Raw genomic sequence first — 19,122 nt, 5'->3', positions numbered from 1 at the left:
TCACCGCTTGTTACAGCGCAGCATCTCTCTGCTCCCTCCTTCGCTGCAGAGCACCACCGGCAGGAGTGATGCTGGGCTGTGATGAGCGGTGAAATTCCGTCCACAGCCCAGTCATTCAAAAAGACTGGACAATAGGATAAAGAGTTGCACACCAGTCACAATGTATAGGGGAATAATGAAAAGCATAACTGCTATATGAATACTAGACTGAAAAATACAATGGACTATCTGAAATAAGTGAAAAACATGAAAATGGTATCTGCATAACTGCTATGAAAAATAGAAATGAGAGATATTTAGCCATTGTATTGATCAATGCAAAGGAGCCCCAAAACCAAACGCCAAGGTAATCTCTATTTTTGGGGTCCCTAACCTATGTGTAACCTCACCTGCAGTTAAAAAACTTGCTCTGTATGGGAAGCAAGGGACCAAGCTATATATGTGTGAAATAAGAGACATGGCTATGGGTGGGGCAGGGTTCTCAGACAAAAAGTGCATACTAACTAAAGAATGTATGTCTGGAACACCAATGGTGTGAACAGGGTGCAAGACTCAAAAATATACAACTAAACAATTCAAAAAGACTGGAGCCGGCCGCGGTGATGTCAGGTCCATTGAAATTTGATGGGACATCACCGGATTTCAGAGGTCACGGAGCCCGAGGGTCACGTGATGGGGATGAGTGGACCGCAATAGCGCCGCTCAGAGGCAGAATGTAGTACACAAGGTATTTGAGAAAAGCCTTCTTTCTGAGCTTTACATCGATGTGGCCACTAATGCTGAGTAGTGGACCATCTCTTTAATGTAGCTGCAGACACAAATTAAGAAAATATGTCATCATAATCTGCTACAGTTGGGCAATGTAGGGACGCCGCGTCCAACAGACAACTTATTTATTTTCGGGAAGAATAACAGAGGAGCAGCATGACCCCATGGTAGATGAAAAGAGGAATTATTTCATTACCAGAATAGACCTGCCATTAAAGACAGCCGCTCCTCTTTAACCCCTTCAGCCCCCGGGCACTTTCCGTTTTTGCGTTTTTTTGTTTTATGCTCCCCTTCTTCCGAGAGCCGTAACTTTTTTATTTTTCCGTCAATCTTGCCATATGAGGGCTTGTTTTTGCGGGACGAGTTGTACTTTTTTTTTTTTTAAATCAGATCTTTTTTTATTAAATCATTAGGGATCAATACAGAGAGTATTTCACTTTTCATAAAACTGATAGCAATAAACAGATAAACACATGTGATTTATAAATCAGGTTCTTTCTCTGCATATATGTAAATATAATAGAGTTCTCAAATCATAATTATATTATATAGCTTGAGCCTACAAACCTCATGGCTCTACAAATAAACAAAACTTAAATTATGCAATAATGCCTCAGACTAACAGGAACACCTCCTCCATCAGCCGTGTCGCTCCACATCATATTGCTATACTCTCCCGCCCCTCCCTCTCCGTGCAGTCATCTATGAAACCGTTCCAGTCCTCTCTCACCTCTTCATTCAAAGTCCACTTCGTCACAGAAAAAACTAGTTTTAATTCCCTTCCTCACACATGCCATCACTGCAGGCACAACAGTAACCGGTCCAGCATTGCATCCCGAACCAGTGCACTAGAGGGTAGGCCCGGCAACTCCATCCATGGCCGCCAAATGCTGTAAAACTTTTTCAATGTTTTTCTTTTTAAATAAACTCCCCTTTCCAATCTTATGACGTTATTTATTTTGTTTTTGAGCTCTGGTAATGTTGGTGGTAGAGGGTCTAACCAGTGATATGCAAGTAGCTTTCTTGCTTGGTACAAGATACGTGCTATTCCCAGGGCTGTTGGAGAATCCGGATCCACTTCTCCTTCCCACAGACTCAACAGGCACAGGCGGGGCGACGGTTGTATTGTGATATGATATATTTGATCTATAAGTCCCAGGGTTTGGTTCCAGAAATCACCAATGTGTCCACACTCCCACATAACATGCATCAAATTGGCATCATCCTGTCCACACCTAACACACTGTGTGTTTGGTCTGAGTCCCATCTTAAATAGTAGACTGGGAGTTTTATATACCCTGTGGATGAGATATATTTGAGACAGCTTTTGGCACTCCGATACCGCCAGTTTAGGAACTTGTTCCAATATATCAGACCACTGGCCTTCCGTCAGGGGACTGACGTCTCGTTCCCATTTGCTTTTAACAATCAATGGATGTGTTTCCAGATGGGTAGGTAGTAATTTTTTATATAATTCCGAAATAAGACCCTTAGAGGACTCAGATGTAAGCAGCCTATGTAATGTTTGATTATGTGTCACTGTTACCGGGTTTGTCCTCCCCTGTCTTTCCAGTGCGCGTGTCAGCTGCAAATACTGATAAAAGAAGACATGCGGAAGGTGAAACTCCGTTCTCAGTTGTTCAAAGCTTTTAAGAGTATTATTTTGTAGTACTTGTGACACTAAATGGATCCCTTTATCCTCCCATCCTCTGAACCCTACTAATTTTTTAATTTCTGGCAAGTCGGGGTTCTGCCACAGTGGCCAGAGCTCTGTAGGTCCGCTTATCCCCAAAAGAGACTTACCCCTGTCCCACACCCGGAATATCATAGCCAGTGTGGGATATCGTGCCCCATTTATCTGTCTTTGTTCCACATCCAACCGGCAACCTGGGTACTTCCATACTGATCCCTCTCTCACTATATCACCACTGGTATCATACCCGCCTTCTTTGCCCCAACCCCTCAGATGTTGCATCTGGGAGGCTATATAGTATATATATGGGTTTGGTACCGCCAGTCCTCCCTCCTCCTTTCCCCGCTGTAGCACTTCCAGTCGAATCCTAGCTTGCTTTTTCTTCCAAATAAGTTCCCGGAATATTGTATTAATTTTTACAAAAAATTCCCTACATATCCACACTAGAGAATTATGTATAAGGTATAGTAATTGTGGCATCATTACCATTTTAATTAAATTGGATCTGCCGATATTTGATAGCGGCAAACAGCACCAGGTATGCACTTTTGCTCTGAATCGCTGTAACAGGGGTTCCAGATTTAGGGCCTGGAAATCCTTCGGGATTGGGCTGACAATTACTCCCAGATATTTAAACTCCCGGACCACAGGAACTGGAATCTGTAAGTCCGAAAAGTCCCCCGGAAGGGGGTCCAACGGCATTAAAGCCGACTTGGACCAGTTGATTCGTAGACCAGACCTCTGTCCAAATTCCCGAATGATATTCATTGCCGGCAAAATCGAGGAACGTACCCTGTCTAAATATAAGAGTAGATCGTCTGCGTATAATGATATCTTTTGTTCCACTGCTCCACACCGAAATCCCTCTACCTCCCTGGATTTCCGTATTGCCACTGCCAACGGCTCCACTGCAGTCGCGAATAGCAAGGGTGAAAGCGGACACCCCTGTCTAGTACCTCTTCCAAGAGGAAAAGACTCGGAGACCCTGCCATTAACCCTAACCTTTGCCACCGGTGAGTCATATAGCAGTTTTACCCAATTTATGAATCTATGTCCAAAGCCCATTTTCCGAAGTACAGCCCACATATATTCCCATTCAAGGCTATCGAACGCCTTAGCGGCGTCTAAAGACAAAATTGCCCTTTCCCCCGGTACCTCAGAACTATGTTGAATTCCCAAATATAATTTCCTGAGATTCATAGATGTGGCTCTGCATGGAATGAATCCTGTCTGATCACTCTGCACTATAGATGAGATGACTCGGGACATCCTATTGGCGAGCACCTTGGCCAGCAATTTAATGTCTGTTTGTAGGAGAGAAATTGGACGATACGAATCCGAGATCTCTGGATCTTTTCCGGGTTTTAATATTAAGACTATTAAGGCTTCCCTCATAGAGGGCGGGAGGACCCTCTGCCTTTCAGATTCTTCAAATACCTTAAGTAGTTTGGGTAGCAGTAAGGGTGCATACGTTTTATAAAACTCTCCAGGCAGGCCATCCGTTCCCGGAGCTTTTTCATTTTGTGTCTGGCCAAGCGCTTCCTCCAGCTCTTCCAATGAGATGTCCCGGTCCAGCAATTCCCTGTTTACATCACTCAGTGTAGGAAGAGAGAGAGCATCCAAATACTGCTCAATCTCAGTCTCCGTGAGGTCACAGTCTGATGTGTATAGCCGCATATAATACCTCTTTATTTCTCTTATTATATCCTCGCTTGCTGTTACAAAGTCACCTGATTCCGTCTTTAACTTATTTATATAAGAACCATACTATGAAGAAAAAGACATGGATCGCACATCCCAAAAATACAATGATCTAAAGCCGCTAGGCAAAAAATTAAATAGAACATGAGGTTCTTTTGTTACCATTCTGATCAGATTGTATTAAGCCCACTGCCACGTCACGGCAAACCTCTTGAGTGGGTCCCTAACCTGACCTTTTTGTGTGGCACCGTGCACTGACCACCGCCGCAGCGACAAAACGCCAGCAAGGCGGGCGACCTGGTGCCTCACAGCACCCATGCTGCAAGGCAAAGCCCCCAAGGCTCCAGGCCGCGCCACCCCACCGACACCACACCACCACAACAGCAGCCACCACACAGCACCAGCACACAGTGAGAGGAGCTGTGCACTCACCTCCCACTGGCTCCCATATGTGAACTGGGAGCAAAAAGAAGGCTGACCCCTCTTGCAGTCTCCTGCTAATTAAAATCACCTGTGCCAAATGGGGAGAGTGCAGATGTCCTCATGTTCTATTTAAATTTTTGCCTAGCGGCTTTTAGATCAATGTATTTTTGGGATGTGCGATCCATGTCTTTTTCTCCATGGCTTGTTATTTATATAAGAAGAGCCTTCCTGTGCTCTAATGACTGTGGCCAGTAGGTGCCCCACGCCCTCCCCCGCCATAAAATAATTTTGTTTAAGGAAATAGCGTTTATTTTCTGCCACCGACATGAGATTTTCTTTGAGTGACATCTGTGCCTTCTCTAGAGTGTTTTTAGTTTCTACTGTCGGGTTGAGCACCACCGCAGCACCCGCATCAGATACCTTCTGAATCAGACTCTGGGTGTAAAATTTGGTTTGATTTTTGCGTATGCATATTTCTCTAATATATATGCCCCTTACCACAGCTCTTACACATTTCTCCCAAATAGAGAGAATCAGGGCTAAAAATACGCCCCAAGTCCATGCAGGGAGGGGGGTCCACAACTCGCTAGTGCAGCGTGTGTCCACAATGAACCGGCCGTCTCCCAACCTGGATCCTAGATGAATTTAACTGTAATGAGCTCACCAGCATAGCGTCCCAAACACAAACAACGCCTGGCGGCAGAAAGGGAAATCTCAGGTATTCTTCCTCCTCAGGGATCTCTCATTGATATCCAGCCAAGACAATGCCGCCCCAGCCGTATCAAAAAAATGAGTGTCTCCGTTTGCAGCAATCCGCAGCTTAGCAGGGTACATCATGGAATATGGCACTTGTAGGTTGCGCAATCGTTTTTTGATCTCAATAAATTGCGCTCTTTTACGTTGCACTTCCATGGAGAAATCAGGAAATATTGATATCTTCCTCCCATCAATTGCAAGTTCTTTGATATCTCTGGCTCTGCGCAGGATAGTGTCCCTATCTTTATAGTGCAGTAGTTTAATCAGAATAGGACGTGGGGGTGCTCCCGGCTGTGGGGCACGCGCAGGGACCCTGTGCGCTCTTTCAATGGTGAAAAAAAGAGGATAGTATGTCTTTTCCCATGGTGTCTTTAAGCCATTTTTCAAAGAAATTCAGTGGGTCATTGCCCTCCATCCTCTCTGGGACCCCCACCAGTCTCAAATTACTTCTGCGGGAGCGGTTCTCTAAATCATCCACCTTGTTTAGCAGTGTGGAGATATTTTGCGTGGCCTTTCCCAGCTCTCGTGACATTGGTGGTAATTTATCCTCTGTTGTACTCACTCTTTCCTCCAGCTCCCCCATTCTGACAGTCATCCCTTGCAGCTCACGTTTAATACAGGCCATATCTGAGGTGACAGTTCCCATCTGGCTGCTTAGAGTGGCCAATGTGGTATTGCAAGAGTTAATTGCTGCCAGAATGTCTCTCAGTATGGCCTCAGTGAAAACAGGTGTTGTTTGCTCCACATCTCCCCCTCCTCCCTCTGCCAGCGCAGGCCTCTGTGTCTGCATATCTTGTGCTGCTGAACATGCAGGGCCCAGGGTACTCACAGTCTCACCGTCGGGTATGTTTTCTCCCTGCGCCAGGGCCCGTTCAGCGCTGCCATCGGGTGCCTCGTTGTAGGTAGGCTCTGTGCCAGGGGCCACTCTGGCAAACCGCTCCAACCTGCTTGCTACTCCCACTGCTCCAGCTCGGGATGGTGTGGATGCCGGAGGCGCCATATTGGGTTCTTCAGAGGAGCGCTCCTGCGCGTCTCTGTCCCTTTTATTGCTGCTGCGGGTCGGCATATCCTGGCTGTGCTCGCTTCCCCGGGTGTTATAAGTAGTGTTGCAGCCCTCCAGGGTCAGTAGTGCCTGTCAGCAAGGCCGGTGTGCAGGATATTTCAGGATCCAGGCAGGAGCTCACCCACGCTGCTTCCTCTCTACATGAGGTCCAGGCCACGCCCCCACGAGTTGTACTTTTAAATGAAACCATTTACCATATAGTGTACTGGAAAACAGCAAAAAAATTCCAAGTGTGGAAAAATTACAAAAAAAGTGTGATCGCACAATAGTTTTTGGGATGTTTTATTCACCGTGTTCACTATATGGTAAAACTGATGTGTGGGTGTGATGCCTGAGGTCGGTGCGAGTTTGTAGACACCAAACATGTATAGGTTTACTTGTATTTAAGGGGTTAAAAAAAAATCACAAGCTTGTCCAATAAAAGTGGTGTACGTTTTGCACCATTTTCCGATACCCGTAGCGTTCTCATTTTTTGGGATCTATGGCTTAGTTTTTGCGTCTCAAGCTGACATTTTTAATGGTACCATTTTTGCGCAGATGCTACGTTTTGATCGCCTGTTATTGCATTTTGCGTAAAACTTGCAGTGACCAAAAAAAAATGTAATTTTGGCATTTGGAATTTATTTGCCGCTACGTCGTTTACCCATCAGATTAATTGATTTTATATTTTGATAGATCGGGCATTTCTGAACGTGGCGATACCAAATATGTGTATATTTTTTATTTTTTTAACCCTTTAATTTTCAATATGAGAGAAGGATAAATCCTTTCATATCAATTGCTGGCAAGAGCTTCTGCCATTTATCCGATGCTGAGCGCCTATATGGAATAGCAGCCTATTTATTGAATCAACTGGGTAAGCTGGCATTTTTTCTTCTTTTTTCATTATTTAATCTTCAGTGGGGTTAAAGGGGGGTAATTTGAACTTTTAGGTTTTCTTTATTTTTTAAACTTTTTTTTTTTAATTTTTTTTTTATTATTTTTTTTATTTTACTAGTCCCCATAGGGGGCTATAGCGATCAGCAATCCGATCGCTCTTCCCTATCTGCTGATCACAGCTACACAGCTGTTAACAGCAGATATGCGCACTTCCTGATTTATTCGGCTCCGGGGCGAGTGAAGCCGAAAGTTACTCATGATAGCTACAGGCGTCATCACATGACCCTGTGTTACCATGGCAACCACCGAAAGTCACGTGATCACACACGTGACTTCCGGTGGGGGCGGCAGTAAGTGAAAATGGCCGCGCGCATATACATCTTGCTGCCAGACTTTGGCAGCGAGATGTAAGGGGTTAAATGACGCAGGTGGAAGCGATTCCACTCGTAACATGCAGGCGCACATGTCAGCTGTTGAAAACAGCTGATATGTGCGCGGATCTCCGCGACCTGCCCACGGCAGGGGGCGGGGATTAACCTCACACGATCCATGACGGAAAGATCCGTCATGGGTCGTGAAGGGGTTAAATTAGCTACAGTTACAATAGATATTAAGTTTAAAGAAATCCCATATATTAGATAAATATCAGTTATGAGGGACCACACTCCAAATGCTGAATAGAAATAAACAAATCCTGAGACAAGAGCCTGGTGAAAAAAGGGATGAGGAAAAAAATTAAAAGGGAAGCATTTATATTAAAAGGGTGGTACAATTTCTAGATCTGGTGTCATGAATATCAGTAACCTAGTTTAGCTTTTATATTCTGGGGTTATTATTTCTAAATAATTATACCTCACTGTGTAACACACAAGCTTCTGTTACTTAGAGTGTGTGTGTGTGTGTGTGTGTATATATAATATATATATTTATTGCACATATTTTTAGTAAGTGTGTGTGCGTGTATATGTATGTATACGTGTGTGTATGTATATACTGTATGTGTGTATATAATTTTTATATAATACAGTACAGACCAAACGTTTGGACACACCTTCTCATTCAAAGAGTTTTCTTTATTTTCAGGACTCTGAAAATTGTAGATTCACATTGAAGACCTCAAAACTATGAATTAAAACATGTGGAATGAAATTAAAAAAAAAGTGTGAAACAACTGTCTTATATTCTAGGTTCTTCAAAGTAGCCACCTTTTGCTTTCATTACTACTTTGCACACTCTTAGCATTCTCTTGATGAGCTTCAAGAGGTAGTCACTGGAAATGGTCTTCCAACAGTCTTGAAGGAGTTCCCAGAGATTGTTAGCACTTGTTGGCCCTTTTGCCTTCACTCTGCGGTCCAGCTCACCCCAAACCATCTCGATTGGGTTCAGGTCTGGTGACTGTGGAAACTAGATTATCTAGCGTAGCATCCCATCACTCTCCTTCTTAGTCAAATAGCCCTTACACAGCCTGGAGGTGTGTTTGGAGTCATTGTCCTGTTGAAAAATAAATGATGGTCCAACTAAATGCAAACCGGATGGAATAGCACGCCGCTGCAAGATGCTGTGGTAGCCATGCTGGTTCTGTATGCCTTCAATTTTGAATAAATCCCCAACAGTGTCACCAGCAAAGCACCCCCACACCATCACACCTCCTCCTCCATGCTTCCCGGTGGGAACCAGCCATGTAGAGTCCATCCGTTCACCTTTTCTACAAAGACACGGTGGTTAGATCCAAAGATCTCAAATTTGGACTCATCAGACCAAAGCACAGATTTCCACTGGTCTAATGTCCATTCCTTGTGTTCTTTAGCCCAAACAAGTCTCTTCTGCTTGTTGCCTGTCCTTAGCAGTGGCTTCCTAGCAGCTATTTTACCATGAAGGCCTGCTGCACAGTCTCTTCTTAATAGTTGTTCTAGAGATGAGAAGGTGTGTCCAAACTTTTGGTCTGTACTGTATATAATAATATATTTATACGCTCCTCGAAAAAGCCATTGCGAAACATGTGTCGGAGTGTGAGGGTCACGGCAGGTCACTATCCTCCAGGTGATGTAATCTATTTTGATATTATTCTATTCCCTGTTTGTCTATTCCTTACTTAAATGACATGTGCATTTTTTCTGCATTCTGTTTGCGCTTCCTATGTATTTTATATATTGTGCTTAGCACACGTGTGTCTTGTGCACTTTTTTGCTGTGTGAGGAACCCCATATCCATATACCCTTTTACTTATTCATTTATATGGGAATTATTTATGGATGGGGTGCCCATAAGTGAAAATTAATTCTCTTTAATCTACATGGGAATTAGTGCAAACGGGACCATAGAACTGCACTTGTGTATTGATGAACGGATATTTGGCACAGGTTTAAAATGTACATTTACCTGGATTTTGGTGTGAATGTCCCAGTTGCAATTTTGGGATTATTATAGGGACTCAGTTGATCTCCTGCTTGTGTCTCTCTATTTATTCGGTACCTTTATGCTAAAATTTTAATTGTTTTATGAATATTAATAAAGATTGTTTTTTATTGCAATTTGTGTCACGCCTCTGATTTGGTCATCCATAGATGTCCAAAAGTTGTATTCATATAATATATGTGTGTGTGTATATGTATATATTATGTATATGTGAGTGTGTATATATATATATATATACGATTACTATTACCTGCTTAGAACTGGTTGCTGTCATATTCTTTGCTTGTGTTGTTTTGGGTTTATCCTTTTATGAGGTTTTTATATACTAGGTTTGTTTTGGTTTTAACATTTTTCAATAAATTAGCTTTTACTTCGTATAGGGACGAAGTATGTTTGGGATTTTTTTTCTTTGCTCCTTTTTCACATGGGTCTAGACCCTGGATTTTTTGGTTTCTAAAGTTTTTAGAAAAGAGATGTCATGGATGAAATAATGTATTCTTTGCATTATTGGCTGAATCTAAAGACCTGAAGAATGATGCAGAACAAATAAAATACTTACGTTATTAGTAAGCTTTTTCATTAAATGGACTTGATAGAAATGAATTGGAGGTGTGTAGAAATTTATATGTCTATGTTGCCCTTTAAGGCTATGTGCCCACGGGGAGAGTGTCCTGCGGTTATATCCGCAGGAGATTCCACAGGAGCGTGCAGAAAACCGCAGCACAACTTTGTCTGTTTACATGCTGCGGAATGTCCTGCGGATATGCTGCGGCCATTCTGCATTGAGGATACAGTACCATGGCTTGGGCACTGCATCGTCAATGCAGAACAAGTGCTGAGTGATCGGGGAGTTCATACTTACCTCCATCATGCAGCACTTCCCTCTCTGGCCGTGTCTGTCAGCGTCTGCACATTGCCGGAGAAGGTGGGCGAGCCTGAACTAGCTCCGGCTGTCACATGACCGGAGCTCGTGCAGGCCCCGCCCACCTCCTACTCCTGGCTTCACTGCGCTCCTCTGCACCGGAGGAAGTGACTCCGGTGTCTTCTATCAAGGAAGGTAAGTATAGGATCTTGCGGAAAAGTCCGCAGGAATAATTGACATGCTGCAGATTTTTCTGCAGGGAAATTCGCATTATTTCCACTGCGGAAAAAAAACGCAGCATGGGCACAGCACTCCCCGAATGCCATAGAAATGGCTGGGGACTCTCTGTACTGCGGATTTTTGAAAAATCTGCGGAATTTCCGAGAAAAAATCGCGGCGAATTTTCCGCAGCGTGGGCACATAGCCTAAAAGGTAAACAAGTTGATCTTTTCGTGACTCTAAAGCGGCGATTTTCTAGCAGCAAGAAAGCGTCTTGACATTCAGTGCATATATAAATATATTGGAGGGATATCTGCTCACTCGGCAGCATTTGAGGTAGGCACGGGAGGCGATTTAAACAAAACATACAGGCTGCTTTTTTTTGGAACTCCAAAAAGCAAACCACAGAAGGAAAAAATGTCCTTTCCTTGCAGTAAAACAGGATACACAGTCCCAACAATGGCACTTTAGTAGTAGACCAGCATACATGTCCAAGTGTGAAGACCTCCCACAGGAGGACTTCTTACCTCCACACACTGACAGCTAATGATGTTCACCATACCACACCCCAGGGTGGGGATACCTGAGCAGCTAGTCCCACCCATCTCTCGGACTGGTCGTAAACCTCCTCTTGCCATGCCCTATTAACACTTTCTGTACTATATGAACTGGAACTTGCTTCCATGCTTGGATGACGGAGGATAACCACCTCTGTGACACATATCTCCCCTCCAAGAGGTATCCAACGACCATCTCACTAATGTGTGTGTGTGTGTGTGTATATGTGTGTGTGTATATATATATATATATATATATATATATATATATATATATATATATATATACTAGAAGGTGGCCCGATTCTACGCATCGGGTATTCTAGAATTTACGTATTGTGTAGTTAATGTATGATTTTTGTTATATATATATATATATATATATATAGATGTTGTTGTGTGTAGTTACCAAGTGTTTGTGTAGGGGCTGTACATGTTCTGGGTGTTGTCTGGGTGTGGCGGGGGGTAAGAGCGGTGTTGTATGTGTGTTGCGTGTGTTGCGTTGTTTGTGGAGCGCTGTGTGTCTGTAGCGTTGTGTGTGTGTGTGTGTGTGTGTGTGTGTGTGTTGCGCGGTTTGTGTGGGTGTGGTGTGTTTTGGGGGGAGGTATGTTTTGTGCAATGTGTGTGTGTTGTGCGGTATGTGCGTATATTTATGTATGCCGCGGTGTTTGTGTGTTGGGTGTTGGGTGTGTGCAGCGTTGTCTGTGTGTGTGGGTGTCTGTGTAGGGCGGTGTTTGTGGTTCCCAGTGTGTGTGTGGTGTGTTGTGTGTGTGTGTGTGTGTGTGTGTTGGGGTGAGGTGTGCACCTCCCATCGTGCTCATTCCCCCATGCTGCGCACCCCCCATCGTGCTCCATCTGCCATGCTGCGCACTCCCAAACGTGCTCCATCCGCCATGCTGCGCACTCCCAAACGTGCTCCATCCGCCATGCTGCGCACTCCCAAACGTGGTCCATCCGCCATGCTGCGCACTCCCAAACGTGGTCCATCCGCCATGCTGCACACTCCCAAACGTGCTCCATCCACTATGCTGCGCACTCCCAAACGTGCTCCATCCGCCATGCTGCGCACTCCCAAACATGCTCCATCCGCCATGCTGCGCACTCCCAAACGTGGTCCATCCGCCATGCTGCGCAGTCCCAAACGTGCTCCATCCGCCATGCTGCACACTCCCAAACGTGCTCCATCCCCCATGCTGCGCACCCCCCATCGTGCTCCATCCCCCATGCTGCACCAGCATCAGCCTCTCTGCCCCCAGCATCAGCCTCTCTCCTCCCAGCATCAGCCTCTCTCCTCCCAGCATCAGCCTCTCTCCTCCCAGCATCAGCCTCTCTCCTCCCAGCATCAGCCTCTCTGTCCCCAGCATCAGCCTCTCTCCTCCCAGCCTCAGCCTCCCCCAGCATCAGCCTCTCTTCTCTCAGCCTCCCATCTTCCAGCCTCCCTCCTCCCAGCCTCCCCCAGCATCAGCCTCCCCCAGCATCAGCCTCTCTCCTCCCAGCCTCCCTCCTCCCAGCCTTCCTCAGGATCAGCCTCTCTCCTCCCAGCCTCCCTCTTCCCAGCCTTCCCCAGCATCAGCCTCCAGCTCCCAGCCTCCCTCAGCATCAGCCTCCCCCAGCATCAGCCTCTCTCCTTCCAGCCTCCCCCAGCATCAGCCTCCCCCAGCATCAGCCTCTCTCCTTCCAGCCTCCCCCAGCATCAGCCTCTCTCCTCCCAGCCTCCCTCCTCCCAGCCAACCCCAGCATCAGCCTCCCCCTCCCAGCCTCCCCCAGCATCAGCCTCCCCCAGCATCAGCCTCTCTTCTTCCAGCCTCCCCCAGCATCAGCCTCTCTCCTCCCAGCCTCCCCCAGCATCAGCCTCCCCCAGCATCAGCCTCCCCCAGCATCAGCCTCCCCCAGCATCAGCCTCCCCCAGCATCAGCCTCCCCCAGCATCAGCCTCTCTCCTTCCAGCCTCCCCCAGCATCAGCCTCTCTCATCCCAGCCTCCCCCAGCATCAGCCTCCCCCAGCATCAGCCTACACCCTCCCAGCCTCCCCCAACATCAGCCTCCCCCAGCATCAGCCTCTCTACTTCCAGCCTCCCCCAGCATCAGCCTCCCCCAGCATCAGCCTCTCGCATCCCAGCCACCCCCAGCATCAGCCTCCCCCCAGCATCAGCCTCTCTCCTCCCAGCCTCCCCCAGCATCAGCTACACCCTCCCAGCCTCCCCCAACATCAGCCTCCCCCAGCATCAGCCTCTCTCATCCCAGCCACCCCCAGCATCAGCCTCCCCGAGCATCAGCCTCTCTCCTCCCAGCCTCCCCCAGCATCAGCCTCCCCCTCCCAGCCTTCCCCAGGATCAGCCTCTCTCCTCCCAGCCTCCTCCAGCACGCCGTGCTCCTCTGCCGACACTTACAGATCCGATCGCATACACTCACACACACCCACCCGATCGCATACACTCCCACCCGATCGCATACACTCACACCCACCCGATCGCATACACTCACACCCACCCGATCGCATACACTCACACACACCCGATCGCATACACTCACACACACACCCGATCGCATACTCACACACACACCCGATCGCATACTCACACACACACCCGATCGCATACACTCACACACACACCCGATCGCATACACTCACACACACACCCGATCGCATACACTCACACACACCCGATCGCATACACTCACACACACACCCGATCGCATACACTCACACACACACACGATCGCATACACTCACACACACACCCGATCGCATACACTCACACACACACACCCGATCGCATACACTCACACACACACCCGATCGCATACACTCACACACACACACACTGACGATATTGCACATACGCGCTCACACTCACAACATCCGGAGATACCACATGCTTCTGGCCATGTGATCCTCCGGCAGGTCCTGGAAGGTCACTGCACAGTATTGACGCCGAGAAGCAAGCGATATCTCCGGATGCTGTGAGTGTGTGGATGCGATGTGATGTGTGTGTGTGTGTATGTGTGTGTGTCTGTTGTTATGTGTGTGCGTGTGGATTTTCCGCCGCTGCAGGACCTTGATGCGCTGGTAACTATGCTACCATGGTTACCAGCGCATCCCGTCCCCCACTCGCACGGGAGCCCACACCAGCATACGGCGGCAAACCCCAGCAATGTGAGGGTATGTGTCGGCTGGTTTGGCGGCGTACGCTGATGTGGGCTCCCGGGGGTACAGTACTCACCTGGGAGTCAGTCGTGTCTCCGTGTTTGTTGGGGGGATGCGTGCGGGGGGCAGGGCCAGAGCGAGCGTGCATTGCGTGAGGGGGGCGGGCCGTGGCCAAGTTGCCAATACGTGCATGGTGCCGGGGCGAGAGGCCAATCCGTGTGGGGGGCGGAGCCTGTGCGAGCGGCCGGCCTAATCCGTGTGGGGGGGAGCCAGTGCGAGCAACCAATCCGTGCGGGGGGGCGGGGCCATGGCGAGGCCAGCGGCCAATCCGCTTTGTGTCACCGTAAGGACACAATTTTGGAGCAAGACAGACAGACAGACAGAATAAGGCAATTATATATATATAGATATATATATAAATTTATACATTTATATATAATCTGCAAGCCAGCGACATGTCTGTGAACCAGAGAAGTGTCGTTATGCAAGAAGTGCAGTGTGAGGTTGAGAAGCTATAGGTGCATAATCACGCCACAATGCAATTCCAGAGAAAAAAAATATATATATTTTTGTATATATTTATCTGAATCTCTGGCAGTGCATTGGGGAGGAGCTGTAAGTGCATCGTCACACCCAAATACACTTCCAAAGATATACAGTATATACAGAACTTTAAAACGTAATTTCCCGCTGCTGGAGCATCGCTGTGGCGTCACAAAGAGATCAATTTGTTTTATCTTTTAAAAGCCTAGACGTTCGTGAGATTGCCTTTTAAAGAATATTTGTGAATATAAAACAGAGTTTGGTGCTTTTAAGAGCATTAAATAATGCTATTAAAATATATTTTCTTTTGTTGCTCCCCCTTTAAGGCTGGCTGTTTCTTGACTCAAGTACGTCCATGTTTGTTCATGCCCGAGGCCGGGTATACCGTGTTCCTGACTCAAAATCTACCAAAAAATGTAAAACAATGGAAACAAATGACAAGCAGGGTAAGAAACAAAAAGCTTTCAACTGTGCAGTCTGTGTTCTTTTAAATTAAATTGCAAATGTATCTGTTATTTGGGCCATTTCTATTACATTATATCCCTTCATAAAATTGCTGTTGATGCACAAGCTCTGGGCATAGGCATGGGAAGAATCTAGGCTATTTTTTGTTGGACACAGAACAGTATTTTTTGTTTTGGCATATGACTTGATCTATGTGTGAATATGAGGGGGACGAGGTGCCTGCTCAGTTTATAGGCCAAGTCAGCCTCCTTTTTCATGGCTAATTTGTATACCGAAAAGGGGCTGGCTTGGCTGTGACCGAACAATCCTGTTGGCTTCGTAAGGCTATGTGCACACTGCGTTTTTTGCTGTGTTTTTGCGCAGTTTTTGGGTGCAGTTTTGGTCTCAAAACTGCATGAATTTCATTCCCAATCAAAGCCATTGTGGTGACCACAAAGATTCAGCATGTCAATTCTTCTTGCGTTTTTCCCTGCATTTTTCACCCTTTGAATGTAATGGGAAAAAAACAGCAAAAAAAACGCATCAACACGCACAAAAAGCATGCTTTTTTTTAATGCGTTTTTGCCATAGAGGCGTTTTTCTGAGTTTCATTTGGGGTCCAGAAAAAAACGCAGCCTGCGCACATAGCCTAATAGTTCTTTAGCGCACTTGCTACCATTCTGGGACCACAAACTGGGAATCTAACCTGTCAATACTTTGTGGGATTCAAGGGTGGCAAAATGTAACATCAGAGATGAAGTTTAGACTTCAGTTTGGAAGCTGGTTTGTCATTAGGCACATCATTGGGAGCTATATTTTTGCCTCCAAATTTCAGGAATCATAACTTTTTTTTTTTTTCATACTTGCATGTTTGTATGAGGCCTGGTTTACTGGAGAAATCTTATTTTTCGACCGTTTTTTTGGGGTTATATATAAATCACTATTACGTGTGCGTGTGTGTGTGTGTGTATACATAGATATAGACAGATACAGTGCCTTGCAAAAGTATTCAGCCCCCTTGAATTTTTCAACCTTTTCCCACATTTCAAGCTTCAAACATGAAGATAAACATTTTAATGTTATGGTGAAGAATGAACTACAAGTGGGACACAATTGTGAAGTTAAATTAAATTTATTGCTTATTTTAATCTTTTGTAAGAAAGAATAAACGACTTCCGGTTCCGGTCCTGGCTGCGGTGGAGGCTTGAGGGAGAAGCTCCTGCCACCCCCTGGAAAAAACAGTCTGAAAGAAGCCCCCCGCCTCCGGGAACAAGACAAAAATCACTCAGCAGGAAAGCGGAGGCCAGCAGCGATGGATCGCTACCTGCTGAGAAGCGCTGGCTGCAATGAAGGATCCGGGAGGAACGGCGACGCTGCGGCTGGGAGAGATGTGAATGCACTGATCATGGCGCCGGCAAGCATGTCGGGGGCGGAGCCAGAGGTGCAGGGGAGAGACGAGACGGATCCATGCTGGAAAGGCAGAGTAATGGAGGACACGGCTGAGGAGACAGAGGAATCTGGAGCTGGAGAGAGGTGGATGCAGGGGCCAGAGGAGGGCAGCTCACAGTGGGAGGATGAGGGAGACATGGAGGGTGGGCTGAGAGAGTAGGAGGCCGGCGATATGGAGGGGGGCAGTGGAGGATCAGGAGGGCCGGAGGAAGATGCATGCCAGCAGAGGAGGGAGAGAGGAGGCAAATGGGGGCAATCTCATTACAGGAGGAGATCATCCTCTGCCATTCCTGGTAAAGGAAGTAAAAAACAGCAAGACACACTACCATCTCAGCCCTATAAGGCGACAGAGGGAGGCAGAGGCTCCACACTAACAAGAAGGTCTATGAAAACAGCACCACCTGCTGGTCACAATAAGCAAGTACAAGAGATACATGTGGACTATAAAAAATTGGCAATAGAAGTGACATCTCATCTATCTAAGGAGATAAAAATAGCCATAGAGGCAGCCATACAATCTTCACTAGCCGTCATGCAGAAGCAATTGACTGATCACTCAAATAGACTGACAGAAACAGAGCAGAGAATCTCTAATTCTGAGGAGGCAATCTCGACCATGCAAGATCAAATAGCAACTTTAATAAAATCTAATGAATACCTGAAAGACAAGGCAGAGGACCTAGAAAACAGATCGAGACGAAACAATCTACTTATTGTGGGGCTGCCAGAATCGGTATCATTGGGACAGCTAGACAACATCTGCGAGGTGGAACTACCACAGGCGTTGGGTATAAAAGCGAAATTCAGAGTGGAAAGGGCCCACAGAGTGGGACCATTGAGGCAACAAGAGATGAACAAAGGAGAAGGACAAAGTCCAAGCAGTAAATACCCGCCAAGAGCCAGACAAGTGATAGTCAAATACCTCGACTACAAGCACAAAGAAGAAATATTGAAGGCCTTTAGAGAACGTAAACGGCCCCTACAATACCAAGGAAATAGACTGCTGATCTTTGGGGACTATTCGGTTGATGTATCCAAGCGGAGGAAGGACTTCAGCAAGCTGTGCACATTTCTGTACAACAAAAGAGTAAAATGCCAACTACTTTACCCAGCTATACTAAAGGTCAGGAACTCCAATGGAACATTCTCATATTATAAAGACCACAAGGAAGCGGAAAACATCCTTATGTCAGATCACGACAGAAGTCGGGCAGAGGCTCTGGAGAGGAGATCTAATGAAGGAGGAAATTACAGAAAAGGCTCCTCTACAGGTTCAGGAAGAGGGGACGGACAACACAGCAGGCAAACACAACCTGAGACCAACGGAGAGGGGAATCGGAGTCCAGCTCAGCAACCCAGCCCCAGACCGGACTTCAGGGAGCAGCACTCTTGAGAGCCACCAAGACACGTGATGACTCTTGAACTGATTTTTACTGGTTTTTCTCTGAACCCCTTGACCAAAGAGGGGGAGCGGGCCGAGAGGGGGGGGGTCGGTGTGAGGGGGACGGAGAGGGAATCAATTGTTTTTCCTACCTTCGGTGGCGGGGGAGAGGAGAAGATGAGAGGTCCTTTTTCTGCTTCCTCTCTCTCTTCTCCTTCCTCTTCTCCTTCTTTTTCTTTTCCTTCTTCTACCTTCTTCTTCTCCTTCTGCTTTTCTTTCTCCTTATACTTCTTCTCCTCCCCCCCTTTTTTTTTCCTCCTCTTCTCTCTTTTTCCTCCCCTTTCTCTTCCTCTTTTTCTCTCTCTCTTCTTCTTCTCTCTCTTTTTTTCTTCTCTTCTCTCCTCTTCTTCTTCTCCTCTCTCTTCTTCTTCTCCTCTCTTTTTCTTCTGCTCTTTCCCCTCTTTTGTCCTCCTCTCTCTTCTTCTTCTCTCTTTTCTTCCTCACCTTTCTCTTTTTCCTCTTCACTCTCTTCTTTTTCTCTCTTTTCTAGGCTCTGCTTCTCTCTCTCTGGATTGTCTTTCAGATCTCAATACAGTGGATCCGACCGGGTTGAAAGGAAGGTCCCACAAAATCATGACTAAGCCAGCGGAAGAACTCTCGCTAAGGTTCTACTATATATGACATATTGTTTTATTCCTTGCATAATACCTAAGGTTGTTGTGCGATACTCGGGGGAAAGAAACATAGAATTTGTTTATCAGGGGGGTGATTAGGGAGACTCATAATTTGGCCAGGAAGAAGGGAAGTCACTAACATGGCAAA

The 19,122-nt window shown here is 46.4% G+C and overlaps 1 protein-coding gene across 1 annotated transcript in view; it reads left to right on the top strand.

Annotated features, from left to right (window-relative positions):
- Positions 1–19,122, top strand: part of LOC142246670 (DNA repair endonuclease XPF-like) — a 49,654-nt gene that overhangs the window by 4,639 nt on the left and 25,893 nt on the right. Inside the window, exon 4 of the mRNA XM_075319735.1 lies at positions 15,353–15,472. Coding sequence (XP_075175850.1) covers positions 15,353–15,472 — 120 coding nt within the window. The remainder of the gene's footprint in view (positions 1–15,352; positions 15,473–19,122) is intronic.

The sequence above is a fragment of the Anomaloglossus baeobatrachus genome, chromosome 7, assembly GCF_048569485.1.
Source record: "Anomaloglossus baeobatrachus isolate aAnoBae1 chromosome 7, aAnoBae1.hap1, whole genome shotgun sequence".
Lineage (NCBI taxonomy): Eukaryota > Metazoa > Chordata > Amphibia > Anura > Aromobatidae > Anomaloglossus > Anomaloglossus baeobatrachus.
This window is presented reverse-complemented; position numbering and strand designations above follow the sequence as displayed.